General features: G+C 41.8%; 1 protein-coding gene across 1 annotated transcript in view; it reads right to left on the bottom strand.

The window, feature by feature from the left end:
* The window catches only part of SUSD5 (sushi domain containing 5), a 39,107-nt gene extending 26,507 nt beyond the window's left edge, over positions 1-12,600 (bottom strand). Inside the window, exons 1-2 of the mRNA XM_027088263.1 lie at positions 12,510-12,600; positions 3,720-3,897 (exon numbers count right to left, since the gene is read on the bottom strand). Coding sequence (XP_026944064.1) covers positions 3,720-3,897; positions 12,510-12,600 — 269 coding nt within the window. The remainder of the gene's footprint in view (positions 1-3,719; positions 3,898-12,509) is intronic.
* Between the last annotated feature and the right edge of the window lie 12,364 nt (positions 12,601-24,964).

Here is a 24,964-nt window from a genome sequence, read left to right on the forward strand (position 1 = left end):
TTTTACAATAAAGCATTGAATATCTCATGTAATTTATTGAATGCTATACTGAAAGTGAAAAAGCAGAATGGTTGTCTTGGTACAGAATGGTTATAAGTGTATCGGTTGTTTACTCTCGTGATCACATGGCTGACTGGGGGCTGCAGCTTACTTCACTGCCCAGCATCGTGAGAGAGTATCAGACAGTATATCACTAGCCTGGGAAGAGATCAAAATTCACAATTTGAAGAACAGTTTCTGTTGAATGCATAATGTTTTTGCACCATCATAAAGTTAAAAAAAAATGTAAGTTGAACCACCGTAAGTCAGGGACCATCTGTACATTCACCCCCCCCCCCCATTTACTTTTTCCACTCATCCCTTTTGGCATCTCCAGCCATCCACCTGCAATTATTTTCCACCTGCCTGAAGAACACCCTTCAGTGTTGGGTTTTTTTTAGTGCAGATCATGTATGATGAATTCTCTCACCTTTTGTCTGTCTGAAAATTCTTTATTTTACCTTTATTCTTGGAAGATATTTTCGCTGGGTATAGAATTCTAGGTTGGCAGTAATTACCTTTCAGCACTTTGAGGGCCTCATTCAGTCGTCTTGGGGCTTTCATTGTCAGTTTATTGTTGCTCCTTTGAAGGTACTCTTTCTTATTATTACTTTTAATAGTTTTTCTTCATATTTGATTTTTACCAGTTTTACCATGTCGTTCCAAGTCGTGAAATTATTTTATGTATCCTACTCGGGCTTTGTAGGGCTTCTTGAATCTGTGCGTGGATGTTTTTCCACAGTTGTAGCTAAGTCTCATATTGCTTTTGCTTCGTCTTCTTTCTCTTTTCCTTTTGGAATTCCAGTTACATGCACCTTCTTTGCCTTGTACTCTTTCTTCTATATTTTCATCCTTTTTTCTTCTGTTCTTTATTCTGGACATCTTCCTCTGAAATACCTTCCAGTTCACTAATTTTGTCTTTGATTCTTAAAATCAGCTGTTAGATCCATCCATTAAGTTCTTAATTTCAGCTACTGTATTTTTCATTTCTAGAGTTTTCATTTGGTTATTTTTATACTTTTCAGTCTTCTTCCAAAATTCTCCTTTTTGTCTTTTGTATCTTTGAACATTTTAAAGCGTTCTTTTAAAGTTTGCATCTACCAGTGTTAACATCTAGAGTTTCTATTGGCTATTTTTATCTTGTTGCCTTGTCTCCTCACGTGACTGTTTATTTTGTTTTGCTTGAAAAATCCTATATTTGCTAAAATAGTTTGTGGAAATAAATTGTCTAGGATAATATTATTTTCCTCCAGAGAAGATTTTTAAAATCAGTTCTGCTACCTATCTGGAACACTGGAACTCTAGTATCATCTCAATCCAAACTCATGGCTTCAGAGGATTCGACGCTATGCTGCAGCTCCTTTGAGGGCCTGTGTACTTGTTCCAGTTTACTATGACTCCTAGGGTACAGCCCTTCAATGTTCCAACCCTAAGCAAAAGGATTCCCTTGGTCCCCACATACATAAAACCTGAATTCAAATCTCTGTTCTCCTAGTCCTATGAGGCTATATAAGTCGCTTCTCAGCTTTTCAGACACGCTTTATGAAATCTGTAAAAGCTCCCAGAAGACAAATAGCCCCAAATTCTAGATTCACCATTCTAGATCTCCATCTTCTAGATATATGTATAGACTGAATATAAATTCATGGAGATACAGATCAGATCTATGTAGCTACTATGCCATCAATTGCAAGATGCGCCATGCATTTAATAATTAGTTTTTGGTGGGGAGGGGAGATGGCTGTGCAGGAAAGATGCACAGTGAAATGTCCATACTAATGGTCAGATACTTCTTGGTTCCAGAAACATTAACATGGAAAACTATTTTAATATGTCATGTAGTAAATATATCAAGTAAGTGTGTTTACTTTAAAGAAATAGCATCTAAGGGAATTAGAGACTCCACGCTCTTACTACTGAGGGCTGGGGTTCCACCCCTGGTCAGGGAACTGAGATCCCATAAGCTGTGCGGCGTGGCCAACAACAACAACAAAAATAGCATCTAAGCAAGTTAGAGATCCACTAACATGTCTTAACACCTTACAGGAAACCCAGAGAGGACAAACCTTTCCAATGACTCAGTTTCAATTTGTAATGCCTGGGAGACCTAAGCCTGGCTCCAAGCTGGCTCTTTAGAATCTTTAGAATACCCTGGTTATCTGATATAATGGTAGTGACAGAGTTATGAAAAATATCCACACTTGACTACATTATGGAAACATGCATACGTGGGACATACTTTGTCTATTTAGGAACTTGGATGTGAAATATAAAGCAGAGAGGCTACAATTCCAGATTCACTGAAAAGCTTTGGAAGTAACCTCATTTGTTCTCTTTATTCAATTGCTGCTTTACATGTGGCACCTTTGGAGATGTGAATCAACATGGTTGCATGTGTTTTCTATGGCCATCTCCCAGCCAGACACCTTCAGGGTCATTATCAAGCGAAGTAGTTTTCGGAGCCCATTTGTTCTTTCACATTCCTGTGGCATGAAGGAAAACGTGGAATGGCTCCTGCCTTGTCTGTTTATGACTGATGGAGTAGTTAACAGCACTAATGGGATGTTTTCTCCTAGCTGGCCACAGAATTACTTCTCCACAAGGATTCCATGGGTCAGGAATTCAGATAGGGCACAACGGGAAAGGCTTGTCTCTGCTCTGTAATGTCTAAGGCTGAGCTGGAAAGACTCACAGGCTGCCTAAGTCAATAGCTGGGGGCTAGAATCACCTGGAGGCATCTGCACTCACATTTCTGCTAGTTAATGCTGGCTATTGGCTGGGACATCAGTTGGGGCTATTGGTGAGAGTACATACATAAGGCATTTCCATGTGGCCTGGGCTTCCTAGGACTTCACAGATAGCATCTCAAAAGTAAGTGTCCCGGGAAATCTGACCATGGGTTTTTCCGACCTACCCTCAGAAGTCACACAGTATCACTCCTGCTGTATTCTACTGGTCGAGGCAGGACTATGCTGTCCCTGATTCACAGGGAGAGGACATAAACCCCACTTCTCAATGGGAGCAATGTGAAAGAATTTGTGGCCATATTTTGTTTTACTTTTTAAAATTTATCATTTTTTAAAATTGATCTGATGACTCTCAACTTTTATTTATTTGGCTGCGCCACAGGGCATGTAGGATCTTAGTTTCCTGAGCAGGGATCGAACCCGTGCCCCCTGCAGTGGAAGCGCGGAGTCTTAACCACTGGACCGCCAGGGAAGTCTCTCATGGTTATATTTTAAAACCTCAATACTGTCTTCCTCTTCCTATGGATGCAGATGAATATCCACAGAGAAAAAGAGATAAAGAATATATATCAAATAGTTAAGAGTCATTACCTCTGAGGTGGGGAAGAAGAGAGAAACTCACTTTGCACTTTATATATATCTGTATTATTTGAAATTTTTACAAGCATTTTTTTCTTTTGTAACTTAAAAGGAAATTCAGAATAACAAAGAGGAAAAAACTGTGACAGAACCCCAGAAAAATGTTTTTATTAACATTTTTGTTTTTATATTTTGTTTAACATTTTGTTTTTATATTTAACTCAAAACAAGAATATACTGGAAGCCACAGCCCATTGCACTCTGTCTATCCTGGCACCTCTATTGAGCCCCGTATCAGCCCTGATGGCAAGGTGGGGTGAGTTGGCAGGAGAGCCCCCAGCTGGCCTGACTTACCCCAGGCTGCTGTCCGCCAGCCAGCCCGTGGTGCACACGGAGAAGGCACAGTCCCGCACCACCTTCCGCAGCTCGTCCGCAGACACCAGGTGAGCGCCTCTGCTCTTGCAGGAAAGCCGAGCGGCCTCTAGTTCCAGGCCCTGAGAGCCATTCTGAGACTCCAGCACAAAGAGCTTCCCTGTGTGAGGACAAGCATGGACACAGGCTGACTCTAGGATCCACGGGAATTCAGTCTCAGCAAACTCACCCTCTGGCAGATGCCCATCAGAACTGTAGTTTCCCACTTGCCTAAAGATCCAAGTGCAGCAACCACCTCACTGCATTCGTCCCCGGACTGTGATGACAGTTACACTGGTGTTTGAATCTATTTTTACCTGTTAACTTAAAAAAAAATTTAACTGCCTGTTCTGGCATGTTTATCTGGATAAGCCCTTCAAATCTTCCTTTTAAAAAGATGTTTAGCAGCATTATTTACAATTGCCAAGACATGGAAACATCCTCAGTGTCCATCAACAGATGAATGGATAAAGAAGATACGGTATACCTATATAGTCTCAAGATAAGAGTGAACAAGGATAAAAAATATCCCCTTCCCTCATTCTCAAGAACTGTTGGATGAGCTGTCTTGGTGTTAGGAGGCCAAGTGCTAATCCTGATTTGGAATTGTAGTTCTAACAAAAATTTATGTCTAAGACACTTCAAGCCATGGATTTAGCTTAAAGTGGCCTGAGACTGACATTTATCCAGACACCTGATAGGAAAAATTGTAACTAACTCCTCTCTGGAGAAAAAAAACCCCTCCATTTTATGCTTCAGGAAATCCCATACAAATACATATTCAAAGGCTATGACCACCGAGGTAAAAAACAGTGAAGTGTACAAGGAAACAAGGCACCATGAGTGAGAAGCAAGAGATACCACATGTAGCAGAAACTGACCTAAAAATAAGTCCAATACTGGTATTAACAGGCACAGATTATAGAACAGTCATGATTACTGTATTTAAAGAAATAAAAGACAAGTTTGAAAATATCTGCAAAGAATAGGAAATGATAAAAAGTGCTTAGCTGATCTGAAAAAGCACAAAATAGGACTTCTAGAAATTAAAAATACAATGATAAATTTAAGATGCAATAAATGTTTTTGGCTGAATATCAGACACATTTAAACAAAGAACTTAACCTTGAAAAAGAAAGCAGAAGGGGACTTCCCTGGTGGTACAGTGGTTAAGGCTCCATGCTCTCTATGCAGGGGGCCCAGGTTCGATCACTGGTCAGGGAACTAGATCCCACATGCATATGCCGCAGCTAAGAGTTCACATGCCACAACTAAGGAGCCCGCGTGCTGCAACTAAGGAGCTGGCAAGCCGCAACTTGTGAGCTGCGACTAAGGAGCCCACCTGCTGCAACTAAGGAGCCCACTTGCCTCAACTAAGACCCAGTGCAACCAAATAAGTAAATATTAAAAAAAAAAAGAAATCAGAAGACATCATCCAAAATGTAGTAAAGAAACAAGAAAAGATGGAAAATATTAAGATAATAAAGAGACATGAAGGAAAGAATAAGGATTTTTAAAAAATTAATTAATTTTTGGCCACGTTGGGTCTTTGTTGCTGCGTGTGGGCTTTCTCTAGTTGTGGCAAGCAGGGGCTACTCTTTGTTGCAGTGCATGGGCTTCTCATTGCAGTAGCTTCCCGTGTTGTGGAGACGGGCTCTAGGCGCACGGGTTTCAGTAGTTGTGGCACGTGGGCTCAGCAGTTGAGGCTTGTGGGCTGTAGAGCACAGGCTCAGTAGTGTGACGCATGGGCTTAGTTGCTCTGCAGCATGTGGGATCTTCCCAGACCAGGGCTCAAACCCATGTCCCCTGCATTGGCAGGTGGATTCTTAACCACTGCACCACAGGGAGTCCCAAGAATAAGGATTAACATATACTTTAATCAGAATTCCCAGAGAGGAGAGAAAAAAATGAGGTGGAAGTGATATCTGAAGACAAAATGCCTGTGAATTTTATAGAACTGATAAATATTCCAATACATAGATTGAATAAGTTCAACAACAAATCCCAATATGAAAAATATCTGTAAATACATATATACCAGTGATGCTGCAAAATGGAAAAGACAAAGAAAATATTGTCAAAGCAGATAGAGAGAAGGGAGAGAATACTTTCAAAGTAGCAGCAGTTTGACTGCTGTCTTCTAAAACAATAGCAATGGAAGCAAGAATACAATTACTAGCAAAAAATAGCTGCAAATTTAGAATTCTGTACTCGCTGAAAATATATTTCAAAGAACAAAGATGAAACAAATGTATTTTTTCAGATAAGCCAAAATCAAGGTGGTTTGCCACCACCAGATCCTCCTTGTAGGAAATAGTAAAAGAAGTATTTCAGGCAGAAAGAAAATTATTTGAGAGGCAAGATGGAATGGAAAGGGGGAAAAAAATCAATACACAGTTAAATAAAAGTGAACATTGATTGTATAAAATGGCACCCAACAGCAGCAGAATACACATTCTTCTCAAGTGCGTGTGGAACACTTTTCAGGGTAGACCATATGCTAGGCAATAAAATAAGCCATAATAAATTTAAAAGGATTATAATTGTACAAAGTATTTTCTCTAATTACTATGGGGTAGAATTAGAAATTAATAACATAAATTGGGAAATTCATAAATAAATAGAAATGAAACCAAGCACTTCTAAATAACTGATGAGACAAGGAGAAATCACAAAATTAGAAAATATTTTGAGATGAATGAAGGCAAAACATGCTAAACCTTATGGGATGCAGTTAATACACTGCATAGAGGGGAATTTATAAATATAAATGCCCACATTAAAATAAGAAAAATTATCTCAAATAAAAATCCTATCACACCAGTCAGAATGGCCATCATCAAAAAATCTACAAACAATAAATGCTGGAGAGGGTGTGGAGAAAAGGGAACCCTCATACACTGTTGGTGGGAATGTAAATTGATACACCCACTATGGAGAACAGTATGGAGGTTCCTTAAAAAACTAAAAATAGAACTACCATATGACCCAGCAATCCCACTACTGGGCATATACTCTGAGAAAACCATAATTCAAAAAGAGTCATGTACCACAATGTTCACTGCAGCTCTATTTACAATAGCCAGGACATGGAGGCAACCTAAGTGTCTATCAACAATGAATCGATAAAGAAGATGTGGCACATATATACAATGGAATATTACTCAGCCATAAAAAGAAACGAAATTGAGTTATTTGTAGTGAGGTGGGTGGACCTAGAGTCTGTCATACAGAGTGAAGTAAGTCAGAAAGAGAAAAACAAATACCGTATGCTAACACATATATATGGAATCTAAAAAAAGAAAAAAGGTCATGAAGAACCTAGGGGTAAGACGGGAATAAAGATGCAGACCTACTAGAGAACGGACTTGAGGACACGGGGAGGGGGAAGGGTAAGCTGGGACAAAGTGAGAGAGTGGTAGTGTATATATGGACATATATACGCTACCAAATGTAAAATAGATAGCTAGTGGGAAGCAGTCGCATAGCACAGGGAGATCAGCTCGGTGCTTTGTGACCAGCTAGAAGGGTGGGATAGGGAGGTTGGGAGGGAGGGAGATGCAAGAGGGAAGAGATATGGGGATATATGTATATGTATAACTGATTCACTTTGTTATAAAGCAGAAACTAACACACCATTGTAAAGCAATTATACTCCAATAAAAATGTAAAAAAAAAAAAATCCTAACCTGTTGGAAAACACGGAAAAGAAGAGCAAACTAAACCCAAAGCAAGCAGAAGAAGGAAATAATAAGAATTAAAGCAAAAATTAATGAAATAGAGAAGGAAAAACAATAAAGAAAATCAGTAAAACCAAAAGTTGGTTTTTGGGAAGGTCAACAGAATTGACAAACGTTTAGCTAAAATGACCAAGAAAACAAAAGAAGACTTGAATTACTAAAACAGGAATAAGAGGGCAGTTATTACTCCAACCTGGAAATACAAAGATTATAAAGGACTACTATAAGCAACTGTATGCCAGACTTCCCTGGCAGTCCAGTGGTTGGGACTCCGTGCTTCCGGTGCAGGGCACGCAGGTTCCATCCCTGGTTGGGGAACTAGGATCCCACATGCCTCATGGCATGGCCAAAAATCCTCCCCAAAACCCCCAAATAACTGTATGCCAAAAATTAGGTAACTCGTATGAAATGGAAAAATTCCTAAAAAGACACAAACTACTGAAATTGACTCAAGAAGAAATAGAAAATCTGAATAGACCTTTAACAAGTAAAGAGATTGAATTAGTAACTTAAAATTACCCACAAAGAAATGCACATGTTCAGATGGCTTCACTGATGAATTCTACCAAATAGCTAAAAAGAACTTGATAACAATTCTCTATAAACTCATCTAAAAAATAGAACAGGAGGGAACAACACCTCCCAGCTTTTTCTATGAGGCCACCATTGCCCTAATGCCAAAACCAGACAAAAGACACCACAAGAAAAGAAAACTACAGGCCATTATCTCTTATAAATATAGACACAAAAGCCCTCAACAAAAATACTAGCAAACTAAATCCAGCAGCATAAAAAAAAAATTATATACCATGACCAAGTGCGATCTATCCCAGGAATACAAGGTTGGTTTATATCCCAAAATCAATTAATATAATACAACTTATCAATAGAATAAAGGACAAAAACTACATAATCATCTCAATAGATGCAGAAAGGCACTTGACAAAATTCAGTACCCTTTCATGATTAAAAAAACATTCAACAAACTAAGAAGGGAGGGGAATATCTTCAACCTGATAAAGAGCATCTACAAAAATCCCACAGCTAACATCACACTTGGTGGTGAAAGACTGAATACCTTCCCCTAAGATCAAGGATGTCTGCTCTTGCCACTTCTGTTCAACATTGTACTGGCAGTTCTCTCCAAGGCAAGTAGGCAAGAAGATGAAATAAAAGCCATCCAGATTGGAAAGAAGTAAAACTATATTTGCAAATGACGTGATCTTGCATATAGAAAATCCTAAGAAATCCACTAGAAAAACTACTAGAACAGTTCAGCAAGGTTGCAGTAAAACATTTTAACTTAAGTGACAAAAATCTGTACAGAAATTAAGTAGGTCATCTCTTCTCATTGTAAAACTTTTCCCTAGGATTCCATTTACACACATGGTTTCAAAGGCCATCTTGACATGGATGACTCACATTTTTCTCTTCAGTCCAGACCCTTTCCATTCACCCCATCCTCCTCTCCACCCCCACCCTCTCTCACCTGCACAAGTGAAATAGCACCCTACGTGGTCTCTCCATATCCAATCCTGCCCTGGTGCCATCCATTCTTCCTACTCTCAGCGTGAGCTTCTCAAAATGCAAACCTGATCAGTCTCTCTTTTTTTGATTAAAACAAAACTTGGCCCCATATCAGTTTCCCCAGCATCATCTCAAACTACTTCTACCTTGGACTCTGGGCTCCAGTCACTCTGTTTCTTAACACATGTCCCACTTTCTCTGCCACTCATAGTTTCTCTGTACATGTTATTCTCTATCCAGATCCTCTGTCTTCCCCCCTTTGCCTAGTTTATTCTTATCTTTCAGATCCTCCTATGCCAAGTCAAAAATCTCCTAATGTATGCCCTCATAATACCTCCATCCTTTAATCTTATCACTTATCAAAATCGCAAGTTCACATTTTCATTCATATAATTATTTGCTTAATGACTCTCTCCCCCATTGGATTTTAAGCTCCCTGATAGCAAGGACCTGTTTCTCCTCACCGCTCTATCCTCAACAGCAAGGACAGTACCTAGTATATGGTAGACACTCAAATTATCTGTTGAATTAATGAATCTTTTCCTGCAGTCTTTACTCAAACAGTTAATTTGCATTCAGTTAATGTGAAGATTTTTCTGTTTCAAAAGCGTTTTAAAATTACAATAGCAGGTCTCTTTTATGTATAAGATACACATCTGATTAGTCCAATGTAAAACTAAATGTTTTTCATTTGAGTTTGACTTATTTTTGAATAAGTCTATGGAATTTTTAATAACTCCAAATTCTCTCTCTTCAAATGTCTTAACACATTAGTTTAGCTGCACATTTCTTCTTCCTCCTTCCATCACTGTAGCACATACATACGTAACTGTGAAAAGTGGTAGTTAAGCATATATTTAGTAAAGAAAAGAATCCTTTCATAAATAGGTTCTAATTTTTCAATGGCTCTATTATAAAAGTTGGAGCTCAGCAAATGGAGTTTCTTGAAAGCAAATTTACCTATAGTTCTCCATTGCGGAAGAAGGGAGAAGGAAAGGAGAAGGGAGAAACGGAGGCACTTCTGGCAAGTGTTAACAAGAAAATATGCCTGGTGCTGTCGTTCCTTTCTCCTTATCCAATGATATTTCTGTCTTAAATTTTCTATGACCCACATCAAGCCAGATAGGCACAAAATATTGATCCATACCCATCTGACATTCCACTTCAGCAGTTATAGTGGGGTGAAACTCTAAAGCCTCATGGGTTGCAGAGATATTTCTTTAAAAGGAATTAAAATTGGTACAATAGTATACATTGTTCAAAGGTTAATACTAGCTCCAATTTATTCTACTTGCATTCTTTAAAATCAGCTTAATTTTCATGACTCAATGTCAGGCCAAAAAGTACTACAGTAAAGAATTAACAGGGACTTCCCTGGTGGTGCAGTGGTTAAGAATCTGCCTGCCAATGTAGGGGACACGGGTTCGAGCCCTGGTCCGGGAAGATCCCGCACGCTGCGGAGCAGCTAAGCCCGTGAGCCACAACTACTGAGCCCGCGCTCTAGAGCCTGCGAGCCACAACTACTGAGCCTGAGTGCCACTACTACTGAAGCCCGTGCGCCTAGAGCCCAGTGCTCTGCGACAAAGAGAAGCCACCGCAATGAGAAGCCTGTGCACCTCAACGACGAAGTAGCCCCGCTAGCCTCAACTGGAGGAAGCCCTCGCACATCAACGAAGACCCAGTGCAGCCAAAAAATAAATAAATAAGTGAATTAAAACAAAAAGAATTAACAGTGGATTGGCTGCTACTAGGTATGGGATTTCTTTTTGGGTGATGAAAATTTTCAGAAATGAGAGAGTGGTGATGGTTGATGACTGTACTAAAAACACTTGGATCGTGCATTTTAAAATGGTAAATTTTACATGAATTTTATCTCAATTAAAAATTAACAGTGATCACTAGGAGCCTTTAAAGTTAACAGTGTTTTCCCCTCTAACACTCTCTCTGACCATATGGAGAAATAAGACAGTCATCCTTAATTAGGAGCAAAGAGTTCTACAAGCTGGCACTTAGAACAAAGAGAACCCAAAATTCTAAGCTACTATCTGGAGGTTTTTCCCTTGCTTTCTCCTTTCCCTAACCATCATGGTTCTTTTTGTCAAATTTTCTCTCTGCACCCAATATTGTTTGCTAAATAGCGATGACATTTTAAAATATACAAAGCATCCTAAATCAGCTGAGGGTTTTTCTCCTTCATCAATCTAATTTGTCCCAAGCTTGGATTTACTAGTAACCCCTCATGGATGTGAGAACATGCTAGCTTCTTTTCTTTTACATCCTTCTGCACCAAGTCAACGGGGTTTTGTTCCAAAATCAAAACACAGCTGAATTAGCTTTTTGAAACTGAACTGATCTAAGGCTGTGATCCTGCTAAGTTTAGGCAAGTATTGAAAGCTGAATTCAGGTTGAAAAAACAAACGAAAGATGGGTCAGTTCTCAGAACCCACAAAAATCTGGTCCTTACCTATTTCCTCTAGCTTTTTAAAAATGTTTTTTATTTTTATTATATTTTAAATGTATTTATTTCATTTATTTATATTTGGCTGTGTTGGGTCTTCGTTGCTGTGCGTGGGCTTTCTCTGGTTGCTGCGAGTGGGGACTACTGGGCTACTCTTCGTTGTGGTGCGCGGGCTTCTCATTGCGGTGGATTCTCTTTGTCACAGAGCACTGGGCTCTAGGCATGTGGGCTTCAGTAGTTGTGGCACGTGGGCTCAGTAGTTGTGGCCTGCAGGCTCTAAAACGCAGGCTCAGTAGCTGTGGCACACAGGCTTTGTTGCTCCGCAACATGTGGGATCTCCCTGGACCGGGGCTTGAACCCCTGTCCCCTGCATTGGCAGGCAGATTCTTAACCACTGCGCCACCAGAGAAGCCCTGTCTAGCTTCTTGTCAAAGGAGAGCCTCACCTTGAACTTTCCGCTCCAGCCACTCTGTCATTTATCCCATTTCCCCTGTGACTCACAGGACCTTTGCACGTGCTATTTCCTCTCCCCAAGACCGTCTCCTCTCTCTTTTGCCTAGCTGATTTCCACTCATCTTTCAGATCTTCCCGGACCAAGCCAAAACGCCAAGGGAATCTTGTAATCACTGGCCTTGCCATTCGGAGCACATTTAATAGACGTGGGAAATTATGTCTCGGCAGAGGAGGTTCCAGGGCACCCTAGACGTGATTTCATTTTAAAGACCTTTCAAGGAGATCTTGGAAAGCTAGAGGTGGGCCTGCAGGACCAAAGCACAGGCTTTCTCTTGTGCATTAAGGAGTGGTTCAGGGGCCCTGTGGGGGCGTTTGGGCGCGCGGGGACTCGGTGAGCTCCAAGAGGGAGGCGGGATCGCAGGACAGCTGCGCTCCTTGTTTCCTCCAAGGCTGGTAGTGTTCCGGGCTCGTCCGAGGGGACAGCCCCGGCGAGCTTCACTTTCCCCACGCGCCACCCCGGGCCCGCCGCCTCGCGGGCACTCCCCAGACACTCACCCTCCGCCCGCACGGAGAGCCCTGGCAGGCCGAGCAGGAGCAGCGCCGCCGCCCAGAGCCGGGTGCGGGAGCCGGGTCCCTTGGCAGACATGGTCCGGACGTCCATGGGCCGCTGGCTGGAGCGCGGGCTCTGGCTGTGCCGCAATCGGGGGTGCCCGCGCCACCGCGCCGCGCACGCCACTCAGCTCCGCGTGCTGTGCTCTGTTCGCGCGTCGCAGGCTTCGCGCCCGGAGCGCAGACAGGGAGGAGCGCGGGGAGCCAGGGAGGCTGGGGATGCCAGATCCGCAACGCTGGGGCCCCGAGCTCCCAGGGGGTCCAGTACTCGGCGCCGGGGAGGCGGCTGTAGCCGGGCTCCGCCTTCGTGCTGGGCACCTGGGGGCCTCGGTGCCAAAAGAGGCTGAGCCGAACGAACGGCGAGCTCCCTGGGTGCCTCCGGGGCAGAGCGGAAGGGCGCGTGGAGGCGGGGAGAGCGGAGAGCCCGCTGCAGGGAACCCCCGCCTGCCTGGGGACCCTCTGCGAAAGGGTGACGCAGTCTGAGAGGCCAACCCACCCCACACCCTCTCGCCCCGGGAGGACCGTGAAAAACTGATGCCTAACTCTGTACTCTGCCTCTTGACTTTGCAGCTGGCGTCCTCCTGTAGAGGAAGAACATTTTTACGAAAAAGAAAGCTCTAACTTGCCAGCCTCACTCTGAGGAGTGAAACGCACGGAATAGCGAGACTCCCCTTCCCTAAAAGGCCTGACAATCATTCACATGTGAGTGTAAATTAATTTACTTAACTATTCATCTTGCAACAGCTAGCTGGTAACCTGAGGAGTGAAAATTCACATGTCTGGGCTGGAGGGGACCTTTGAAAGCCTGGTTATTGCTGAGAATGGAGGGGAGGGGGCAGAAGGCACCTGCAGGAACTATGCATTGATTCCTTCAGGAGCTGTGCCTACTATCGCTTTCAGAATAGTCAATTGGATATTACTACCGAATTCTAATGAAATTTTAAAGTTTGTCTTTATTCAGACCCGTCCTGCCCTGTCCTGATTTGGGGAGATGGCACGCTCTAAAGGTTTATTTGGTACAATTGCTTTAGAGAACTGTTTGTCTGTTTCATATAAAGTTAAAATACACCTCCTTGAAGACACAGAATTCCGCTCCTGGGTGTATATCCAAAAGAAATGAAAACATATGTGCACAAAAAGATTTATACCCAAATTTCATAGCAGCTTTATTCACAATAATTAAAAACTGGAAGCAACCCAAATGTCATCAACCAACGAACAGAAAAACAAACGCTGTCATGTTTATGCAATAGAATACTCTTCATCAATAAGAGGAAGGAAATACTGATGCACTCAATAACGTGGATGAATCTCAAAAATATGATGAGTGAAAGAAGCTTTAGTAAAAGAGTTCATACTGTATGATTTCCTTTCTCTCTCTCTCTCTCTCTTTTTTTTTGCCACACCTCGTGGCATGCAGAACTTCCCTGACCAGGGATGGAACCCACTCCCCCTGCAGTGGAAGTGCCAGGGAAGTCCCTGTATGATTCCATTTTTATATGAAGTTCACAAAGGGGCAGAACTAATCTGTGGTGGAAACAATACCGTGGTTGCCTTTGAGGAGGTGGGAACACACTTCTGATATAATGAGAACATTCTGTATCTTGATGAGGATGGCCATCACCCGAGTGTATACACTTCTCAGACCTCACTAAACTGTACACTTAAAATCTGTGCATTTTGTTGAATGCTATTTATACCTTAATAACAAATATTTCAAGAGTAATGAGTTCAGTTCTTGCCCTGAAGAGTAAATAAGTTTAACAGAAAAGAGTTTAATGAAAGGACCACAGACAGAAACACGGGCAGGGTTGAGAGAACCAATAAGGGATGGTAAAGCCCTTGGGACTGTCAACAGCAGGAAGGGTTACCACTGTGAGGCCTGAAGGTATGAGGGGAGTTGGAGGTGTTATCAAAATCCAGCCGGAGCATGGTCATGAAAGGGGCTGCCTGAAAGGAGAGGTTAACCACAGGTAGAGGAACACAGTTGCTGCCAGTGGTATGGTAGGGAGGGAGTGAGGAAGAAATACCCCAGTCTCTCTCTCCTTCTGCCCTTTAGATTCCTCCTGATGCCTCCTGGTGGCTGAACCATTTGACAGCTGGACGGCAAAGGAGCACAGGTGCCACAGTCCTCAGAGGTCATTCTCCCAGGGCGCAGAGTCAGGCAGGGGAGGGTAGAGAGTGGATCTGGAGAGGCAGTTGGAAAACAACCAGCACAGTCCATTTATTCTCTTCTTTCATTTGGATGAACATAATGTGGAACAAAACAGGGGAAGCACAAAGTTCTGTCAGTTTCTGTATGATCTGGGAATATGTCAATTCAAAGTCTCACTTGGAGCTAAAACAGTAATATTAACCACTATCACTGGTTATTTTCACTTAAGTGCTGTTTCACATAAAGAGAAACGGCGAAAAGTAAACCCTTATCATAAAATATAGAAACCACAATCCTTGCTCCCGTAACTGGCCAAGAGGTATTTTTTGATAATCATTGCAATATTTCCCTTCCACCCTCAGAGCACCTTGGCCGACATGACTTTTTTTAACGGGTGCGAGGGATCCAAACGTTCATTCCTTCTGAGGACCTATCTTTATTAGTTTGCCATGGTTTCTCATTGACTGTTGCTATTGGACAGATTCCTGGGATCTAGACATAGTCATCCATACGTGCATTTTGTAGAAGCAACCCACTTTCCCCTTGGTAATCAGGATCAGTCACCAGCCAGTAGAGTGACCTTCTCTTCTGTTGGAGAGCAATATTAGCTTCCAATTTACTGGCAGATGCCTGTGTGTTTACTGGTGGAAGTGTGTCTCCCTTGCCCACCCAAACCTTCCAATTCACCAATCTAAAGGTTGTAGGGATGGCATGCAAAACTTTGGTAGGTGGGTTATTATATGTAATAGAAGGAAGGTCATTCCCACTTCCACTCGTTGGTTCTTAGACGGTGTATTCTGTCTATAAGAGAAATGACACCATATATTGGCTGCTGGCTTAAGGCATATACTGTATCCTGGACGAGTGCCCTAACCTCTCAGGGTATTGGCTCAGCTAGTACCCTGTGACCTCACCTTTCTATCAAGCCATCTGCTTCTGGGTGATGGGGCATAGAGTAAAACTCATGGGCGTGATGCCATTGCCATACTGCCTTTGCTGCAAAATCAGTTTCTTGGTTATAGATGATGTAATGTGCGATTCCATGGCAATAGATGAGGCATTCTATGAGTCCACGATATCATGCTGGTAGAAGCAAGGCAGGCAAAGAAGGCAAAATCATATCTAAAGTAAGGATCTATTCCAATGAGGACAAATAATTGTGACCCCTGTGGAAAAAAAAAGGGATCCCATATAAACAACTTCCCCCCACATAACAGGAAGGGCCAGCTAGGGAATGATGTCTTGTGGGGACTCATGGTGGCCTCTGCTGTTGGCACATTGGATGCTCAGCAGTGGTGGTAACCAGATCAACTCTGAGGAAGAAGAGAAGTTTGTGTTATTGCATTCCTGCATGGCCTCCATCTCTGCCACCATGACCCCTACGTACATGGTTCCATTACACAAGTGCAGATGTGGCTGGAGACAGAGGTACCTGACAGCCAGAGAATGGGTCCAGTCCTCCAAGGTGCCACCTGATTATTAGGGGTAACTTCTTCATTGAATTCCTCTTGTGGGGGGGTGGCGTAGGCTACATACACATTGCCAGGCTGCTCATTCCAAGATGTCCAGACTGACTTTTTTTTTGGCTGCGGGGTGGCATGTGGGATCTTAGTTCCCCGACCAGGGATTGAACCTGCGCCCCCTGCAGTGGAAGCGTGGAGTCTTAACCACTGGACCTCCAGGGAAGTCCCCCCATACTGACATCTTATTCTCAGTTTTTCAGTGTTGAAATAGCTGTCTCTGACCAGCTATTTTAGGCATTATCCATAAATTAGTACAGATCCATGAATAAGGCCATCTCTCCTTTCATGTAAACCAAAGTTCCACACATTGGGAAGATTTTCTTTTGCTCCTGGTTTTTTCATTGTGGTAAAATATACATAACATAAAACTTACCACTTTAACCATGTGTAAGTGTATGGTTCTGTGGCATTAAGTACATTCACATTGTTGTGCAACCTTCACTCCTGTCCGTCTCCAGAACTTTTTCATCATCCCCAACGGAAACTTTGCCCCCATTAAACACTAACTCCCATTCCTCCGTTCCCTCCCTCCAGCTCCTGGTAACTTCTGTTCAACCTTCTGTCTCTATGAATTTGACTATTCTAGGTACCTCATATAAGTGGAATCATACAGTGTTCCTCCTTTTATGTCACGACAGTTTTTTAGTTCTATACCAGAGTGGAGATGGCTAGTGCCACGCCATGGACACTCAAGTACAGAGCAGGCCCAAGTTTTTCCCTCCTGTGTTAAGTAAAACTCCCCATGAGTCCATAGATGTGGGTTGAGGTACAGGTAGCAAAGCAGTAGAAGCAAGTGCCTTGGAATCTGAGCCACCTGCTCATGTAATTTACTTGTTCCTTTCAGGCCTGCTCTTGTATACTCCATTTCCATTTGACAGTGGAATTCCGCTCTGTAGTTCAAAATGCCCCATTCAGGTAAGGTCTCATACTCACATGGTCAAGCAGTCAGTCTCTGCCAGGGCCCAATTGCGAGGTAGGAACTGCTTATCAAATGGAGAATAGATGATTATACTCTAAAACTCTAGGGGTCTATGTCACCATTCTACTATGTGGTTTGCCCATGCTTCATAAGGCATCCCTACCTACATTTAAAGTATTGTGTCTTTTATGGCATGAGGCCAAAGTGGCAACACAGTTTGCTCTGCAGCCTGGATACTGCAGAGTTCCCTATTGCTATGGACTGCTTTCAAAACTGTAAGCCTTATGAGTTTCCACATAGTAAATGGTCCCTAAACCATTGTATCTTCTTTTTGCAAAATTTATTTTACTGAAGTATAGTTGATTTACAATGTTGTGTTAGTTTCTGGTGTATAGCAAAGGGATTCAGTTATACGTATATATATATATATATTCTTTTTAATATTCTTTTCCATTATGGTTTATCACAGGATATTGAATATAGTTCCTGGTGCTATGCAGTAGGACCTTGTTGTTTATCCATTCTATATATAATAGTTTCCATCAGCTAATCCCAGCCTCCCACTCCATCCCTCCCCCAACCCCCCACCCCAGCAGCCACAAGTCTTTTCTCTATGTCTGTGAATCTGTTTCATAGATAAGTTCGTTAGTGTCATATTTTAGATTCCACCTGTAAGTGATATCATATGATATTTGTCTTTCTCTTTCTGACTTATTCACTTAGTATGATAATCTCTAGGCCATCCATGTTGCTGCAAATGGCATTATTTCATTCTTTTTTATGGCTGAGTAGTATTCCATTGTGTATATATACCACATGTTCCTTTTTTTTGGGCCACGCTGCACAGCATGTGAAACTTTCCCCATCAGGGGTCAAGCTCTTGCCCCCTGTAGTGAAAGCACAGAGTCTTAACCACTGGGCCACCAGGGAAGTCCGTACCATATCTTCTTTATCCATTCATCTGTCGATGGACATTTAGGTTGTTTCCATGTCTTAACTATTGTGTATAGTGCTGCTATGAACATAGGGATGCATGTATCTTTTTTGAATTATAGTTTTCTCTGAGTGTATGCCCAGGAGTGGGATTGCTGGATCATATGGCAACTCTATTTTTAGTTTTATGTGGAACCTCCATACTGTTCTCCATAGTGGCTGTACCAACTTACGTTCCCACCAACAGTGTAGGAGGGTTCCTTTTTCTCCACACCCTCTCTAGCATTTGTCATTTGTAGACTTTTTTAATGATGGCCATTCTGACTGATGCGAGGTGGTACCTCATTTCTCTAATGATTAGTGATGTTGAGCATCTTTTCATATGCCTGTTGGCCATCTGTATATCTTCTTTGGAGAAATATCTATTTAAATCTTCTGCCCATTTTTCGATTGGGTTTTTTGTTGATGAGCTGTTTGTTTATTTTGGAAATTAAGTCCTTGTTGCATCATTTGCAAATATTTTCTCCCAGGTGGTAGGTTATCTTTTTGTTTTGTTTATGGTTTCCTTTGCTGTACAACTGTTGTATCTTCTTATCCATGGTGGTAGTATGTGGCTATCAGTTTCTCTCTAGATAAAGTCCTGACATAAAACAGTGAAAATGTGCTACTATTCTTGCTGGCTGAAGGAATTAAAAATGAACCATTTACTGGGTTAATAACATAACAGGTGCCAAAGCCTGTATTTATGTATTCTAGTAATGACAATATACCTGGAAGAGCAGTTGCAACTGGCATCACCACCTGATTAATTTGAAGATAAGCTACTAATATTTTCCAATAATTCCATAATATTTTCCAGCTTTTGCTCTGGCAAACAGGAAAGAAACATTGAATGACCAAAAATCCTGTTTTATACTTCCTGTTTACACCTGTTGTCCCAGGGTCCCATCCATTTTCATACCTGACCCAGATTTTTCATTTTCTAAAGAAGTGTTTTTAACACTAGAATTAACATAAGCCAGAATGGTGGTCCTCAATTTTGCACTCCTAGCTTCTGCATGTTTTCATTTAGTAGTGGGTGAGATGCATGTGCAATTCTCGCTTGAAAACATGATTAAACATGAACGATAAGCAGTGACCCATCTCATTTTCCCTGATCGTTTTCTGATGCCACGTAACCAACTTCTCCCTTTGAAGGACAGTATGCAGAATGATCAGTGACATAAATCAAGTGTGCTCAGACACAAGGAGCTAGGGACAGCTCACTCCTTATGGTCTCTGGTCTTGGTGGGAAAAGTATTCAAAGCCTTGCCAACCACTCAATTTACTAGGCAGTTTTTCAGTGGCCTGTAAGATCCATGAGGCCAACAGTCAGCAGGTCAGGGAGAAAAGTGAGCACTTAGTAGGTAGTTTGAGTGCTTTTGCTACATTATATGTCTGGGTATGAGAAAGAAACTATAAGTAACCTCTCGAACACCTTGTGACTATACAGTGTAGGTCACTGTGTTGTGATTATATTTATGGGTTCTTTCCTTTTCCTGGAGAATAAGTTTCCAGAGGGCAGGGGCAGTGTCTCACCATCTCTTTATCCCAGCGTCTACCACAGCCCCTATCCCAGTGCCTGGCACATAATAAGTCCTCAATGAATGTCTGATAAATGAATGAGTGCATACTTTCCATGGTATTGTGGGCACTCTGTTTCCCTCAGCCCACGTACTTGAATGCTTACTCATCTTTCTTGACTCAATACTAGCATCATCTCCCTCTGAGAAGTCTTTTTTGTGACTAGTCCAGTCTCTCCACTGACGATTCTCTCCTTTGTGCTCCCCATGTACCCTGAAGAGTTGCCTCAGTAATCATGGCTCTTTAATGGAACAGGTGTTCTACAGATCTGTCTCTCCCACTTGTCTGAATGTCCTTGAGGACAAAGACCTTGTATTTTCTGTGTTTTTATCTCTGGTGCCTTGAGAAGTGCCTGGTTCATGGTAGGTTCCCAACCTCTGATGAGTTCAGCATACACCAGACCTGTGGGGTTAGCTCATCCAAGGACCCCAAGTAGAGAGCATGTCAAGGGCCATGGAGATGGTCTCAGTAAAATAAGGAACTTGCCAAGGGATTGCATGGTTCTCTTCTTAACATCTTTTCAGGGCAACCATGTCCATTTATGTTCTATCTTTGGTAGCTGGTACAGTGCCTAGCATATAGGGGGCATTTAATTAAGCTTCGATGAGCAGAAGGATGAATAAGTGAGCCTCAAAAGCAATATATGCCAGCCAATGTAGGTTTAACACTGATGGATCCAAAGCAGTCTCACAAATCATCTGCCTCCAGTCCGAAGCCACATAACTGAAAAATCACTGCATAGTGTAGCATTTACACGCAGGCTGCCTTCAGGGCTACGGAGGTTGTGGGCTGGGTCCTGAGTAAACACAGCCTACACTGAAAAGCCACTGTGGGCTCTGGGAGTTCTTTCAAGTTCCTCTGGGTTCTGAACTTGATTTGCAGCTGGAGCCAAGTCTCTACCAAGTACCCCCATCTTTTCGGCAATTGAATTATTAACTAAAAGAAAACCATCCAGTGTAGCAGTTAGCAGTGGGCTGCCAGTGGTAGAGAAATTTTATTTTGTTTACTCAGAGTGTTTGCACCTAATCTATTGAAGAGTAGGAATGAGCCCTCAGAAAGCAATTCAGAAGACCTGGTTCTGAAGGAAGACAGGCTTTGGACTTGGTTGGGAGGCAGTTCAGGGCAGCCAAGGAGTGGCGCTGCAGTGCTACCCCTCAGGACAAGACTGATTTCCAGGTGGGTGTTATCCACAGCTTCCTTCTGTGCTGGCTTTTCAGGGACCCTGGGAGGGCCCCAGGGCTCCAGTTTCTCAGATATCTCCTGCAATCCCTGAGTTGAATTCTGCATCATTCACTGAAGTCTTTGGTCCTTGTTGAGATGCAAATGCACAGAGAGGGACAACTCTGGAAAGGAGTCTGAGTTTAAGTCTGACTTTTGCAACTAATAACCCTATGAATACATCACTTTACATCTCTGGGCCTCGGTTTCTTTACCTATAAAATACAGATGAAAGTGCTACCTAACATACCGGGTTTTTGAGATTGGAATTACTTTGTTTTCTTTTTGTTTTTGTTTTTTTGTTGGCCACACCTTGCAGCTTTTGGGATAAGTGTACTGCAGTCTTCTATCATGTCTAACCTTAAGATCCTCACTTCTTTAAACCTCACAGAGTAACCACTGAACTCTGTCCTTTGCTTTGGGAAAGCAGGGCAAACTGACCATCTCTGCTGAATTCCCTGTGGAACTCTCAGCCCTTAAACATGATGACTGCTATTCCAGGGACTGTTCATCCTAGATCTTGCTCAGGTAGCCCATGTATTAATAGTAGGCAGTCCTGTTGTGCCCATTGGTATACTTGTACTTGTCAGGCAATGTACCCAAAACTTCATTTCCAGAAGAATGGTCATCATGTACATGAGACATGGTGAGAAGGCACAAAAACCCAACGCAATGATGTGACATGTTAAATATCCCTCATCTTAGCCCATATGTTGATTTTGCTTTTTACTGAAGTATAACAAAGACACAGACGTTTAAAAATTTACTTTGAGGAGTAGTGTGATAGAAGGGCCCGAGATGCTTGGCTTCTTCTCTTAGTCTGTCATCAGCCTATTGGACTAATCATTCCTTTGCCCTCCATTTCTCATTCAGTAAAGCCCAGCAATGAAGAGATGGCTTCTAAGGAGACTTCCGTTATTCTCTTTGGCTCCAGTGGCCCCTTTCCTCATGCATGGCTGTTTTCTGTGTTTAGAATGCCTTCTGTTGACCAAGCTGGAGTCTCTACCTCACACTCCAAATTTGCCAGAGCATGGGACCAAATGTGGGCCCTGCTGGAAAGAGGGTTGGATGGGGTTGTCTTGGTCCTGCCACACGAGGCTCTCTGGAAAGGGCAAGAGACACCAGCAGGAAGAGGAAAGAGGTTTATGTAAGCTGCCCAAGGGCTGTGAAAAGAGCTATATAGGGTCCCCAAATAGAAATGCATCCACAAGGGACACGGGAGCTCAAACAGGTGGAGGGGAGAAGACTTAATGCCAAGCAAATTTGTGCATTTTGATTGCTAAGTGTCTAGTGCCAATTTCTGAAACAAAACTGTGTTTGCAACTTTAAGTGGTAGTGGGACCATTACCTTGAAGTGGGAAGAAAATCCATGGACCCACTAGGAGTTTGGGGAAAGGGATGATTATCCCCATGAAATAATGTTCAAAGGAACAGTGGAAGGTAAAAACAAACTTGTGCTTTGATCGCAATCCATGTATCACCTTTGTTCAACATGCCGACTCATATGCTTTAAATATATTTTTTTTATTCATCTGGAGCCTCAGTTTACTGTCTGAAGATATATATCAAGCTGTGTGCAAATATTTTCCCTTTTTAATATTATGTACTGGAAGCTAAAACCACTCACTGCAGAGTTAGCAAATCAACAGCAATTAGGTTAAGTCATCTACAAATAACAGTAGGAATGTACACAGGACAACTTTCCAGGCACTTAACTAGAATTGACTTGGACCCAGATAGGTAGTGGGGAAAAGGGGAGAGTTATATTTAGTCTTTCTCCTCCATTCCCTACAGTGGGTATCCGGGTGGTGAACAGAAAAACAAGTGGGTTCTGCCACTTGGTAGTACTGTGAACGTGGGCAAATTGCTTAGCTCTCATTCATTCAACAGACAAGTGATGGGGAAACAAGAAGTTGAGAAGCAGTCTCAAGGAAAATTCAAGTTGGAGGAGGTTGACAGCTGAAATCTAGGGATGATGCTGGGTTGTGATCAAGAGAGGGCAGCCAGAGCACATGGGAGATACTATATAGCCATATAGCCACTAAGGGACCCACCAGACATTGAATTAATGCCAGAAGGGCATCCCTGCTCTGGGAAGACTTGCAGTATCTGCATCTTGTGTTGCTAGGCATGCCATCTGCTGTCTTAGTGCCTGTTTACTTTTTACGTCATCCATAAAAAAGGTGGTCAAGCTTGCTTTAATTTATTTTTAAAAAGTAGGAATAGCCTTGGGAGAATAATTAGAATCCCACTGTTTTTTGTCAGCATATTTTCCTGTCTACTGACTTTTAAGAGGGCCCTGCCAAATAGTCTGTGTAAGAGTAAATGAACAAATAAAAGGATTGCTCTGTAGCTATTTGGACTTGGTTTTTAAGGAACTTTATCTTCCTTCAGATGAAAAAATAAATTCTTAACTTCAGCTTCTCCAGATTCAACAAAAATGCACAATGTGTGCCTGCAGAAGCAAAAAGGGGAAAAAGATGGAAAGAATGACTCAGTATTCAGGGGAAAAGGTTCTGTTATGTGAATAGAGGGCATTGATTAGGTGGTGATATTGACCAAATTATTAGGGAAAAAAATGGAGTAGTAGTAGGATCTTTTGAAATACTGCAGAGGAAAAGCTACGTATCAACACAGTATGTTAAAACTAATCCCTAAATGCCAAAGAAGTTGTCTAGCAAAATGATACGCGCTTATCCAGAGGTCTTCTGTTCTTACTCCAAAATGTCCTTTTCATCAGTATAACTCTGATAATTCTTGAAATTTAAGATTACACGAGTCAAAACAAGTTCATTCACTTATGAAAAATCAAAACATTATATAAAAGCCAAAGTATCCTTTGACTGCCAACTCTGTGAAAGACAAACCCTCACCCTAACCAGAGATATCCACTGTTATGAGTTCAGTGGATACTATTCAGAAAAGAATGAGGCAGATCTATATGTTCTATTAATATAGAAGTCTCAACGTACTGTTGAGAAAACAAAGTTACTGAGTATACATTATACTGTTCTTGTAAAAAATAAAATACACTCGAGACAATACTATATTGTATCTATATATCTACAACATATCTATGTAGTTCTATTTATGCCTATACTATCTATATCTATATCTAAATCTAAATCTAAATCTCTACATCTAGTGAGTAGAAAAGGTTTAAAGGAATTTTCTCTTCTAGTCATGGTGAAATAGATTAGTTTCTTCTTGAGGATAAGGGACATTTAAAAACCTGTGCAAAATTTGATAACATGTACTTAGAGGCATTAAGCACCCAATAAGATAGTGAATAATTGTTAGACTCTGATCTGTGGAAGGGCAGGTGCTCAGAGATATCATAGAGATTAAGACCTTTTTCCCCCTGGGGAATTATTTACTCATTTTAGAGGGGGCTGCTGAGAGGATGAGAAACTGAATTGTTGTTTTCATAGCCTTGTCAGGCTAAGGAAACTGGAAAATGACACACTGCAACCATGAAGGGGTGTTTCTTTGCTTTGTGTTGGGACCTCAATGCTTCACATTAGTGATAAGGTTATACAAAAAAAAAGGCTGGTTCTTGCAGAAATTGCAACTCAGCTTTGAATAATCTCAGTCATGAATTTGGTTTAAAGTGAACTCATGTTACTTGGGCATGCATGTGCCTACCAGAAATAAATATATGTTCTCTGGAGGAAGAATACTTCATTCTGGGGAACAAATTAGTCTACAAACAATTTTGCAAGTAGATATCTGATCTACAATTAAAACAGGCACATGAGAGACAAAAAGGAAAAAAAAACAAAACCAGCAGAAACAACAGATGATGAGAAGAGACCCCCAGAGAAACCAGATATTGGAGCTATCAGATTCAGACTTTAAAAAACCTATTCATTGTATTCAGGGAGATAAAAGACAAGTCTGAGAAATATGGCAGAGTACTAGAAACTATAAAAATGTAAAGTCTCCAACTAAAAATTATAATTGAAAAAAAAATAATGAATATTTTCAACAGAAGAGTAAACATTGCTGAACAAAGATTTAGTGAACTGGA

Source organism: Aethalodelphis obliquidens, unplaced genomic scaffold, assembly GCF_003676395.1.
Source record: "Aethalodelphis obliquidens isolate GAN/ISIS:26980383/991018 unplaced genomic scaffold, ASM367639v1 scaffold62, whole genome shotgun sequence".
Taxonomy (NCBI): domain Eukaryota; kingdom Metazoa; phylum Chordata; class Mammalia; order Artiodactyla; family Delphinidae; genus Aethalodelphis; species Aethalodelphis obliquidens.